Source organism: Chiloscyllium plagiosum, unplaced genomic scaffold (assembly GCF_037043375.1).
Source record: "Chiloscyllium plagiosum isolate Xiang-an unplaced genomic scaffold, Cpla_swu_hap1 HiC_scaffold_13, whole genome shotgun sequence".
NCBI lineage: Eukaryota > Metazoa > Chordata > Chondrichthyes > Orectolobiformes > Hemiscylliidae > Chiloscyllium > Chiloscyllium plagiosum.
The window spans coordinates 27774678-27788354 of NW_028270151.1; the positions used below are offsets into that span (position 1 = coordinate 27774678).

General features: G+C 43.7%; 1 protein-coding gene across 1 annotated transcript in view; it reads left to right on the plus strand.

Moving 5' to 3' along the window:
• Window positions 1-3674: 3674 nt before the first annotated feature.
• Window positions 3675-13677, plus strand: part of p3h2 (prolyl 3-hydroxylase 2) — a 156906-nt gene continuing 146903 nt past the window's right edge. Inside the window, exon 1 of the mRNA XM_043702558.2 lies at window positions 3675-4115. Within this exon, the coding sequence (XP_043558493.1) occupies window positions 3717-4115 (399 nt within the window). The 5' untranslated portion in view covers window positions 3675-3716. The remainder of the gene's footprint in view (window positions 4116-13677) is intronic.

Genomic DNA, 13677 nt, shown 5'->3' on the forward strand with positions numbered 1-13677 from the left:
TAGGACAAGGAATGATTTAGTCAGTTCCTGTGGTGACACTGAGGAATGGTTATGGTTTCTAAACTAAATGATTTGATAAGTGTCTGTGTGGAGTTAAATTCTGCATCAGAATATGAAATTCACCAACGCTTCAGTGAATGAAATGACCAGTAACTAAAATGGACCATCCATATGAATACTGTGGCTATAAGAACAGATCAGAAGCTACAATTCCTGCAGGGAATAATTTGCCTCTGTATTAGATTAGATTAGATAAGATTCCCTACAGTATGGAACTCTCCAAAGCCCATCCACCATCTAGAAGGCACAAATCAGGAGTATGATAGAATACTTCCCACATGTCTGGCTGAATGTAACTCCAGCAACACTCAAAGAGCTCAAAACAATCCTGGCAAAGAAGTCTACTTAATTGACACCCTATCCATAAACATCTACCCCCACCTGCATTGACACACAGTCACAGCATTGTACCATTTACAAGGTCCATTGCATTAATGTACGACACCCCTTCAGTAGCATCTTCCAAACTTGTCAGTGAGACTGACAATCTAGAAGGACAAGGTCAGCAGAAGGAACACCACCACCCTTAAGTTCACTTCCAAGCCAGTCACCATTCTGACTTGAAACTATATCACTGTTCCTTCAGTGTTGCTGTGTTAAAATACTGTAACTCCCTTCCTGACAACATCTGGGTGTATCTAGATCACAAGAACTGCAGTGGTACAAGCTCACTACCACTTTCTCCAGGGCAATTAGGGAAGATCAGAGGAATGTTTGTAGTGGAACATAGAACATAACAGGCCCTTCAGCCCTTGATGTTGCACCAACCTGTGGAACCAATCTGAATCAAGATTAGAGTGGTGCTGGTAAAGCACAGCAGGTCAGGCAGCATCTGAGGAGCAGGAAAATCGATGTTTCAGGCAAAAGCCATTCATCAGGAAACCAATCTGAAGCCCATCTAACCTACACTATTCCATTCTCGTCCATATGCCTATCCAATGATCATTTAAATGCCCTTAATATTGGCGAGTCTACTACTGTTGCAGGCAGGACATTCCACACCCCTACTACTCTCTGAATAAAGCAACTACTTCTGACATCTGTTCTATATCTATCATTCCTCAATTTAAAGCTATGTCCCCTCATGCTAACCATCAACATTTGAGGAAAAAAGCTCTCACTGTCCACCCTATCTAACCCTCTGAGTATATGTCTCAATTAAGTCACCTCTCAACCTTCTTCTCTCTAACGAAAACAGCCTCAAGTCACTCAGCCTTTCCTCATAAGACCTTCCCTCCATACCAGGCAACATCCTAGTAAATCTCCTCTGCACCCTTTTCAAAGCTTCCACATTCTTCCTATAATGCGGTGACCAGACTTTGTAAGCAATACTTCAAGTGCGGCCGCACCAGAGTTTTGTACAGCTGCAGCATGACCTCATGGTTCCGAAACTCAATCCTTCTACTAATAAAAGCGAACACACCCTATGCCTTCTTAACAACCCTATCAACCTGGGTGGCAACTTTCAGAGATTGTGTACATGGACACTGAGATGTCTCTGCTCATCTACACTACAAAGAACCTTACCATTAGCCCAGTACTCTGCATTCTTGTTACTCCTTCCAAAGGAGTTCCTTAGAGCTTGGCATTGGGACCATCACATTTCCTGATTTAGATCTTGATATGCCGGAGAAAATTTTAAAGTTTGCAAATGAGATAGAATTTGGTAGAATTGTAAACTGTGAAAAGACAAAAGAAAATTGACATGCTGGTGGAGAGGGCAAAGCAATGACAATGCAGAGAAGTGTGAGATGATATGTTTTTCTCAGAAGAACATGGACAGACAATACAAAATAAGGGCTACGATTCTAAAGTGTGTACAGGAGTAAATGGATCTGGGTATACATGTGCACCGATCTTTGTAGTTGGCAGAAGTGGAGACAGCAGTTAATAAAATATATAACATCCTTGGCTTTATTAGTAGGGGAACAGAATAGAAGGGCAAGGGGATGATGCTGAGCTTGTATCAAACACTTATCAGACCTCAGCTGGAGTTCTAGGTGTCACATTAGGGGAAGAATGTAAATGCACTGGGGAAAATGCAGAAGAGGTCTACCAAAATAGTTCCAGGGATGCAAAACTTCAGTTATAAGGATATATTGGAAAGGTTAGGACTGCTATCCTTTTGAAAGGATAAGACGAAGAAGAAATTTGAGAGAGGTTTGGATAGAGGATAGAGTAGATAGAATACCTACAGTGTGGAAACAGGCCCTTCAGCCCAACAAATCCACATTGACCCTCCAAAGAGTAACCCACCCACACCCATTCCCCATACCTATTACTCCACATTTACCCCTGACTAATGCACCTAACCTACACATCCCTAAACACTATGGGCAATTTAGCATGACTAATTCACCTAATCTGCTCATCTTTGGATTGTGGGACAAAACCAGAACACCTAGAAGGAACCTATTCAGACACAGGGAGAATGTGCAAACTCCACACAGACACTCACTTAAGGCTGGAATTGAACCTGGGTCCCTAGCACTATGAGGCAGCAGTGCTAATCACTGAGCCACTCACAGGCCAAACTGCTCTGCTTACAAAAGAATGAAAAGTGAGAGGAAATAAATTTAATCTGATTGCAAAAGGAGTAAACGTGATGTGTGAAAAACTTTTTCACACAACACGTGGTTTATGTCTGGAATGTACTACCCGGAAATGTGTGGAGGCAGGTTTAATTGAGGCATTTAAGAGGCATTTGAATGATAATGTTCACCAATATGGCAGGGGCAGGGGGTATGGTTCCACAATTAATGGACCATCCCTGTCCTACTGCCTGGAAAAGTCTCGGAAGCTACTTATTGCTGAAAAACTGGAATAATGCAAATCAATGTCTAGATCATAATTCTCGTTCAGGTTGTAAAAAAAATCTTAAAATTAAACAGATTGATGTCTGTCATTGAGTCAGAGTTTAACAGTAACAGTATTGAAAGAGGCCCATCATGTCTGTGTTAGTTACTAAACGTTCACATATTCTGATCCCATGTTTTGACACGTGTTCATCTAAATAATTTTTCATTCCTTTGAGGTTTGCTGCCTCTAACACCCTTTTGGCCTGAGTTCCAGATACCCACAACATTCTGGGTGAAATCTCTTTCACTCAAATCCTCTCTAAACGCCTGTTCCTTACATTGAAATAAATTGCAGATAAAACCCTCAATCAGCCTTCAGCCAAAAAAAAACTGATTTACTTAATCGGATTTTGACAATTCTCTATAGCTTAGCCCTTAGTCTGCACCCCTGGCCCATCTGGTCTTATTTCTTACTGCTTCTCCCTCTGCTTCGCCCTTATTGTTAGTCTCTCATTCACTTACATAAGATTTTAAAAATCTTCTCTGGGAGTGTCCCACTTCTCTCTCCCTCTGCCCATCAATTTAATATTACACCTTCTCCCCCTCCGCTTGGCTCGTTTCTCTGTCAAATATTTTGATCACTGATTTGGAGATTGATTTTTTTGTTAGAATCTGACATTCCTGCATCTACATGGCAGGGATTACTGCCTGAGCAGCTAACATCTGGACATGATTAATCGGCCTGAATTGCATCTATTTCTCGGAGTTGATTTGGTTTGGGCTCAGTGGTGTATTTAACAAGCTGCACAGAATCAGAAGCAGTTCTCGAGTGAATGAGTGTAGGGGGGCAAAGAAACAATGATGAGAACATTTCTGATTATCCTTTCCCTCTGCAGTATGCAGTGTGAGGAAGTGCTGAAGCCCTTTGACTTGTTGTATGAGGAGGGAATCCAGGCGTATTACAGAAATGACTGGGAAGGTGTTGTTCACTATATGGAAGAGGCTACTCGCAGCTATGCTCAGCACAAGAGTATTAAAGTCCAGTGCCGGCTGCAGTGTGAGAAGCAGCATGAATTCCAGGAAGCAGCCGAGTCCAATCTAATATTCTTTGCAGTTATCTTGAGAAGAGCTCATTGTATCCAGGAGTGTGAGTCACGTCGAATGGGTCCACCTTCTATGTACAGGGTCAGTGAGGAGGTTGCACGTGAGTTCCAGAAACGGATCGTCTATAACTACTTACAGTTGGCCTATTACAAGGTACTGGTAACACAGGGGACTGAACTACTGATGTTGAGCTGTGCAGGGAAGGATGGAGAGTGAAACTTTTCTGTTGGATTTGCTCTTTCCCACAGGGTTAGAAGTTTGTGACTTGGCTGAACTCTTGTCCTGTATATTATCTCCTTCAGCTTCCTCCCAAGTGTCTATGTTTGAAGCAGTTTTATTTTTTTCTGTTTCCACTTTTAGCCTGTCTGTAATTAAAAAGGAAGCCGAGAGTGTGAGAGACTGACAGTCTGTGTTGGGGCTAACAGTCCTTGTCACTGAGCTTCACTTCCCACAGTTGAGGTTTTTGCCTCTGCCCTCACTTGGCAGAGTACAGGAGTGGGGGATTGACAAACTGGCAGGGGAGTGGGTAACAGGGTACTCTAGTACCCTATTTGAGGGGTGTTGATGTTGAGGGTTGTTGTTGCCCAAGGGGTGAATGTTTGCCAGAGAAGTGGAGAAGAGTTTGTATGTTGGAGCAAATTACTGCAGATGCTAGAATCTGTACTGAAACCAGCCAATGCTGGCAATCAGTGGGTCAGACAGCATCCATGCAGAGACAGTAAGCTAATGTTTCAACTCGAGATGACTGTGTTCATCAGAGCTGAAGTGTGTGTGTATGGGGGGGGGGGACGGTGGTGCTGCATTTATGCTATAGTTTGGGGGGGTGCTGCATTTATGCTATAGTTTGGGTGGAGTACTGGGTGCAAGGTACTGGTGGAGAGATGTTAATTCTCTATCAACACCCTACACCCCCCCCCCCCCACCCCAAACTACAGCATAAATGATATCCATCCCACACTTCACTTCACTTCAGCTCTGAAGAATTATCTAGACTCGAAACATTAATTTGCTCTGTCTCCATGAATGCTGTCTGACCTGCTGTGATCTCCAGTTTTTAGTCAAGGATTTGTATGTAGGCTGGTGCCCTGTATGAGCTCACTTAACTCAGGATCTGAGCAGGATGCTCCTGATGTTGGAGCAGTCAGCTGCTGTGGGTGCTCAGGGCAACTAATTGTTACTTGGGTAGCTCAGAGCTAATACACTCCTCAGCAACACCTGAAGGAGTAATCTGGAGCGTGGGCAAGGATTCACCAGGATTTCACATTTTGATGCATTACTAACCAATCTCACTTTGAACTTGTGTGACTCCTGACCAGTTTGCTGTATTTAAACATGTAATCATGACAAAAGCTTGTATTGATATAGAGCATTGATATATCCTATAAGATGGTTGACATAATTGTTATCAAATAAAATTTTACCATGAGCCAAGTGTTATTGGGAAAGGTGGTCTGAGATTGGCCAAAGAGCTAACTTGAATGAACCCTCTTTAAGGAGGGAATGTGTGTGTAAGTACCTAAACATTTCAGCTTTAGCAGCTGAAGAGACTTTTTAATGGTGGAGTAATTTTTTCAAATAGGAGGAGTGCAGAGATCTGGTGGTGATGAGATTGAAGATTGGCAAGATGGGCAGGGGTAATATAACGGATGGATTTGAAGAGCAGGATGAGAATTTTAACATACTCCATGGCGGCAGGGTTGAGTTTGGGCTCGTGCAGTTCTTGGCAGTATCTGCATTGGCAGGGCCCATCGAGGACTCAGTGGTGGGGGAGGAGGGGTTCAGTGGAGGTGAGATGGAGCTGAAGAGTGGGGACTTCTTTGTTTCAACGGCAGCAGTGCAGTGAAAGGCATTCCAACCTGGCCACCAGGCCTATGGCCCATAACAGAACCTTTGACAAAAGGGACTGTAAAATTCAACACTTTATTTTTTTTTTACTTTTATTCTGTCTTATATTCTTTGGTTTATTTTTCTGTTGGCACCAGAGAGTGGTGACACTCTACAATGCTTTTTACTGTATTTTGCAACAAGATACTGATGAAAATAAGTGAGTCAAATCAAATCAAAATCATGAGATTGGCTCCCAATTGAGCAACGTTATTCAGCAAGCGCAGTGAGACTTGATATAAAATTCATAGATGGTTACAGCACAGAAAGAGGCCATTGATGTATCCTGTTCGTACTCATCAACAATCTGATACATTATCCAGCTTTTGGCCCATTGCCCTGAAGCTTCTGAAAACACAAGTGAATATATAAATACTGCTTAACTGTCACAAGTGTCTGACTTGACCGCCCTTTCATATAGTAAATTCCAGACTCTCTCTCTGCCCTGGGACATGGGACAAGAATAGGAAATTGGGATTAATGCATTTTTAGCAGTAGTTAAGATAGTGCAGACTCGATGCCTCCTGGTTATTGACACCTCCTATTAATAGAAAAACTAACTCCTTACTTAGAAGATTTTGCGGGTGATAGCTATGCTCTCATGTCCACCCTCAACCTTCACTGCTCCGAGGAAAACAGCCCCAGCTTACTTGATCATTCCTGGCCCTGCAGCCCAGATAACATCCTGGTAAGTGTCCTCTGCACCCTCCAGTGTAACTGCATCTATCCTATAATGAAGTGACTCAAACTACACATGGTATTCAAGTAGTGGTCTACTCTGTTTTTTATTCAGTTCCAGCTTGATCTCCCTGCTCTTGTATTCTATGCCTTGCCTAATAAAGGCAGGTATTTAATATGTCGCCTTAACCACTTTTTATCTGCCTGCCCTGCTACATTCAGGGGTCTATGGAAATGCACACCAAGTTCCCATTGATCATCAGTACTTTCCAGAGTCCTACCATTTATAGTATAATCCCTTCCCTTGTTAGTTGTCCCCTGTTGTATTACTTACACTTTTCAAGGTTGAGTTCCATTTGTCCACTGCTCTGCCCGGTTGAGGAGTCTATTGCTATTCTCTTGCAGCTGTTATCCTCTTTACTATTTACCACACTAATGAATTCCTTTTGTCATCCATAAACATTTTGATCATACCTCAACATTTAAGTCCAAATCATTAGTTCCTTGAGGAACCCCACTAAAAACAAGCTTTCAATCAGAAATATCCCTCTCCATCGTCACGCTCTGCTTCCTGATTTCCAGTCAATTTTGGATCCAATGTGTTACTCTGCCTTGGATACCATTGATTCTGCTTTCATGACTAATTTGCATTGAGCGACCATCTCAAAAGCTTTTTTAGTAGGACCTGAGGACAGAGTGTAACATGTCACTCGCAGCTGGAATTTTTGGAAGGAGTTTTTGGTTCAGTGAGTCAAGAGTTGGAAGAACGCAGGTTTGAAAGCTGGTCCAGGCAATCCTAGTAAGTGGAGCTTGGACATTAGCATCCAGCGAGTATGAGGGTGTGGGTCAACCTTCTACAGCCAACCCCCACTGTGGGTGTCTGTGTCCATTAAATGCTTTGCTGTGAGGGTCTACAATGATGGGAAATCTCCACTGCTTGGTAGATTTCCAACATTGGTTTCTTGTAAATGTATTTAAATATTGTCAATATACATTCTGATCAACAGGGCTCACATAACAACACACAGGGGCTTTGGAAATAACTTAACTTAAATCTGCGGTCTCAGTGAGTGAGAGTGGGAACTGATTGCAGAGCTGTGATTTGAGAAGCAGTGAATGTGGAAGCTGCACTGCAGGACTTTACCAAGGCTCCTGAGATATAACCTTCCAAACCTGCAACCTCTCGCATTAAGAAGGCTGAGGGCAGAAAATAAAGGAGAACACCATTGCTTGTATGTTCTGCATCAAGTCGCTCCCCTTCCTGACTTAGAGATATATCACTGTTCCTTCAGTGTGACTGGATCAAAATCCTGTGACTTGTGCCCTAACAGCACTGTGGCTGTCCTTAGGACTGCAGCAGTTCAAAAAAGTAGTTCACCATCTTCTCCACTATGATTTAGAGATGGACAATCACATCACATCATCAAATTTCTATTTCTAGACTATAGAGCTGTCTATATTAGCTATCCCTCTAATCTGAGTCTAATGCACTAGCTCCTCTAATGACAGGTTTTCCCTGACTCAAACTCAAAGGATCATGCTGTAAGGTCAAATGAAATAGGGATTGATAGGAAGGGTGAGGAGAGTAACAAATTAAAAATATTATATATGAATGCACAAAGCATTAGAAATAAGGTGGATGAGCTTGAGGCTCATTTGGAAATTTGGCAGTTATGATGTTGTGGGGATAACTGAGACGTGGCTTCAAGTAGACAGGGCTTGGGAAATGAATATTCAAGGCTATATGTGCTATCATAAGGACAAAGTGACAGGCAGAGGGGGTGGGGTGGCCCTGTTAGTAAGGAATGATATTCAATCCTTGCGCGGGGGACCTAGAATCAAGGGATGTAGAGTCAGTATGGATACAGCTGAGAAATTCTAAGGGTAGAAAGACCCTAATAGGAGTTATCTACAGGCCCCCAAAAAGTATCCTGGATGTGGTGTCTCAGTTGAATAAGGAGCTGAAATTGGCCTGTCGCAAAGATATTTCTACAGTTATGGGGGGTTTCAACATGCAGGTAGACTGGGAGAATCAGGATGGTACTGGGCCCCAAGAAAGGGAGTTTGTGGAGTGTCTCCGAGATGGATTCTTAGAACAGCTTGTGCTGGAGCCCACCAGGAAGAAAGTGATTCTAGATCTGGTGTTGTGCAACAAACTGGATTTGATCAGGGACCTCGAAGTAAAGGAGCCATTAGGAGGTAGTGACCACAATACAGTAAGCTTTAATCTGCAGTTTGAAAGGGAGAGGGTAGAATCGGAAGTGACAATATTTCAGTTGAGTAAGGGGAACTGTGAAGCTATGAGAGAGGAGCTGGCCAAAGTTCAGTGGTGCAATACCCTAGCAGGGATGGCAGTGGAACAACAATGGCAGGTATTTCTGGGCAGAATGCAGAAGATGCAGGATCAGTTCATTCCAAAAAGGAAGGAAGATCCTCAGAGGAGGCAGGGGTGGCTGTGGCTGACGAGGGAAGTTAAGGACCATATTTTAAAAAAAAAAGGAATAAGTATAACATAGCAAAGATGAGTGGGAAATCGGAGGACTGGGAAGCTTTTAAAGAACAACGGAGGATAACTAAAAAGGAAATACGCAAAGAAAAAATAAGGTATGAAGATAAACTGGCCAAAAATATAAAGGAGGATAGTAAAGACTTTTTTAGGTATGTGAAAAGAGGGAAAAAAAAAATGGTTAAGACTAAATTTGGGCCCTTGAAGACAGAAACAGGTGAATTTATTATGGGGAACAAAAGTGGCAGAAGAGTTGAATTGGTACTTTGCTCGTGTCTTCCCCAGTGAAGACAGGTCTAATCTCCCAGATGTAATAGTGGCTGAAGGACCTGAACTGAAGGGAATTTATATTAGGCAGCAAATGGTGTTGGAGAGATTTAGGTCTGAAGGCTGACAAGTCCCCGGGACCTGATGGTCTGCATCCTGAAGGAGGTGGCTCTAGAAATCATGGATGCATTGGTGATCATTTTCCAATGTTCCATAGATTCAGGATCAGTTCCTGTGGATTGGAGGGTGGCTAATGTTGTCCCACTTTTTTTTAAGAAAGGAGGGAGAGAGAAGACCGAGAATTATAGACCAATTAGTCTGACCTCAGTGGTGGGAAAAATGCTGGAGTCAATTATAAAGGACGAAATTATGACCCATCTGGATAGCAGTAACAGGATAGTTCAGAGTCCATATGGATTTGGGAAGGGGAAATCATGCTTAACTAATCTTGAATTTTTTGAGGATGTAACTCTGAAGATGGACAAGGGAGATCCAGTGCATGTAGTATACCTGGACTTTCAGAAAGCCTTTGATAAAGTCCCACATAGGAGGTTAGTGAGCAAAATGAGGGCACATGGTATTAGGGGCAAAATACTAACTTGGATTGAAAATTGGTTGGCTGACAGGAAACAAAGTGATAAACGGCTCCCTTTCGGAATGGCAGACAGTGACCAGTGGTGTGCTGCAGGGATCAGTGCTGGGACCGCAGCTTTTTACAGTGTACATTAATGATCTAGATGAAGGTATTAAAAGTAATATTAGCAAATTTGCTGATGAGACAAAGCTGGGTAGCAGGGTGAAATATTAGGAGAATACAGGGTGACCTGGACAGGCTAGGTGAGTGGACGGATGCACGGCAGATGCAGTTTAATGTGGGTAAATGTGTGGTTATCCACTTTGGTGGCAAGAACAGGAAGGCAGATTGCTACCTAAATGGAGTCAAGTTAGGTAAAGGGGCAGTACAATGAGATCTAGGTGTTCTTGTACATCAATGAAAGCAAGCCTGCAGGTACAGCAGGCAGTGAAGAAAGCTAATAGCATGCTGGCCTTAATAACAAGAGGAATTGAGTATAGAAGCAAAGAGGTCCTTCTGCAGTTGTACAGGGCCCTGGTGAGACCGTACCTGGAATATTGTGTGCAGCTTTGGTCTCCAAATTGAGGAAAGACATTCTGGCTATTGAGGGAGTGCAGTGTAGGTTCACGGTCAATTCCCAGAATGGCGGGACAATCTTACGCTGAAAGATTGGAGCGACTGGGCTTCTATATCCTTGAGTGTAGAAGGCTGAGAGGGGATCTGATTGAGACGTATAAGATTATTAAAGGATTGGACACTCTGGAGCCAGAAAGCATGTTTCCGCTGATGGGTGAGTCCCGAACCAGAGGACATAGTTTAAAAATAAGGGGTAGGCCACTTAGAACAGAGTTGAGGAGAAACGTCTTCACCCAGAGAGTGGTAGGTGTATGGAATGCTCTGCCCCAGAAGGCTGTGGAGGCCAAGTCTCTAGATACTTTCAAGAAAGAGTTGGATAGTTGGTGGTTTTTTTCATCCATGTGTAGGGCTATGAGGGAGAGGGGGTCGTGTATTTTTGTGGCTAGCTGGTGTTTATGAATCCTGGTAGCTAACTTTCTTCCTGTTTGTCCTCCGTAGTGTTTCTGGCAGTCCTTGCATGGAATGTTTCGGACAAAGTTTCAGAAATGACAGCCAGACTACTGAGACCCCTTGGAATCCGAGTAGCGCACAAACCCACCAACACTCCCAAACAGAAACTAACAAACTTAAAAGACCCAGTACAACCCATGGACAAAACCAACATCATCTATAAAATTCCATGCAAGGACTGCCACAAACACTACGTAGGACAAACAGGAAGAAAGTTAGCCACCAGGATACACTAACACAGCTAGCCACAAAGACACAACCCTCTCTCCCTCGTAGCCCTACACACTGATGAAAAAAAACACCATTTCGACTGGGACAACACATCTATCCTGGGACAGGCTAAGCAAGGACATGCCAGAGAATTCCTAGACCCTGGCACTCCAACCACAATGCCATAAACAAGCACATAAATCTAGGTGCCATCTATCAACCCCTCAGAAAACGAACAGGAAATGACATGACATCACCACAAACCCCAGGAACCCCATCCAGGAGAAAGATATAAATAGAAAGCAGGAGACAACCGCTTTGCTTCACTTGGAGGTCGCCACTGATAATGTTACCTAGCCAGGTAATGAAACGTCTGGATATCAACCCTACAGCTCAGCAAGCAAACCTACACCCTTACTTTACAGATAATGTAACTGCACTGTCCATTTTACATCATCAAAACATTCAATCAAGTTGAACATTGTTTGGCCTGAGTTGAGTGTGTTGTGCTGGAAAAGCACAGCAGATCAAGGAGCAGGAGAATTGATGTCTCTTGCCAGAAACTTTCATCAGGATTGAGGCTTGTGAGCTGAGGGGAGGGGGTGGAGAGATAAATGAGGGAGGGGGGGGGTGGAGAGAGAAAGTATGAGTGTGATAGGTAGACAGAGGTGGTGGTAATGTGATAGGTGGGAAAGGACGATGGAGTGGATAGGTGGGAAGGAAAGTGGACAGGTCTTGAGGGTGGTGCTGAGTTGAAATGTTGGATCTGGGGTAAGGTGTGGGGAGGGGAAATGAGGAAACTAGTGAAATCCACATTGATGCCATGGCGTTAGAGGATCCCGAGGCGAGGCGTTCTTCCTACAGGCATCGGGTAGTTAGGGAGTGGTGATGGAGCAGGCCCCTGGACCTGCATGTCTTTGGTGGAGTGAGAGTTGAAGTGTTCGGCCACGGGATGGTGGGTTGGTTGGTGTGGGTATCCCGGAGACATTTTCTAAAGTGCTCTGCGAGTAGGCATCCTGACTCCCCACTGTACAGGAGACTGCACTGGGAGCAATGGATACAGTAAATGACATGTGTAGAAGTGCTGGTGAAACTTTGGATATGGGAGGCTCCTTTGGGGCCTTGGACAGAGGTGAGAGCGGAGGTGTGGGCACAAGTTTTGCAATTACTGCAATGGCGGGGGAAGATGAGTTGGTGGGGGGGGGGGGGGGGCGTGGACCTGACGAGGGAGTCATGGAGGGAACGGTCTTTACGGAAAGCAGATAGGGGTGAGGAGAGAAATATATCACTGGTGATGGGGTCTGTTTGTAGGTGGTGGAAATGGCGTGAACCAATTTGTGTTGATTTTCCTTTATTAATCCAAGTTGGCTCAATCACCATTTTAAAAACTTTCAACTGTATTGTTATTTCTCAAAGTTTCCTCTTCACTGAGGTTAAATTGGCTAGCATGTCACAATTGTACACATGGGAGACCATGTTTTGAGCCAGAATGTAACAATTGTCTTCCTCCAATCTGCTCTGAGTATCCTGAGCTCCAGTTGCAACTATATCTTCCAAATGAACAACCACTTCCATCTAGAAGGTAAAGGGCAGCAGGTACATGGAAATTCCCCTCCAAACCATGCACCTTCCTGACTTGGTAATATCTTGTCGTTCCTTCACTTGCTGGGTCAAAAATCCTGAAATGTCCTCCCTAAAAGCATTGTGGATATATCTACATTTAAAAGGATTAGTGGTTCAAAACGACAGTTCACCACCTGCTTGCCCAGAGCAAGTGGGGATGGATAATAACTTTTATAGCCTAGTCAGTGATGTCCACATCCCATGAATTTATTTTTTTTTTAGAATTCCTCTTATTGTGGTTGTTGAACACTTTGAAATGTGCTCGAGAAACAATATGCTTGTTTGTTGTGGGTAATCTATCTGATGCTGTGCTTTGAAATGTTATTGTTCCTCTGCTTTGACGAGGCAGACACCATTGCTGATCTCACTCTCACTCTCTCTCTCTCTCTCTCTCTCTCTCTCTCTCTCTCTCTCTCACTCTCTCTCTCACACTCTCTCTCACACTCTCTCTCACACTCTCTCTCTCACACTCTCTCTCTCACACTCTCTCTCTCACACTCTCTCTCTCACACTCTCTCTCTCACACTCTCTCTCTCACACTCTCTCTCTCACACTCTCTCTCTCACACTCTCTCTCTCACACTCTCTCTCTCACACTCTCTCTCTCACACTTTCTCTCCACTCTCTCTCTCACACTCTCTCTCTCTCACACTCTCTCTCTCTCACACTCTCTCTCTCTCACACTCTCTCTCTCTCACACTCTCTCTCACACTCTCTCTCACACTCTCTCTCCAATCTGGAATGGTCAATGCTGTACAAGACCTTACTGTTTAGGACCTTGAGTACTGATGAAGTTAATCTTGGTGTGCATCAGCCCAATGTCAGACTGTGTGTAACTTCAAAGTTAACTTCAAGTGGAAATAAAATAGATTACATTGAACAGGAGTA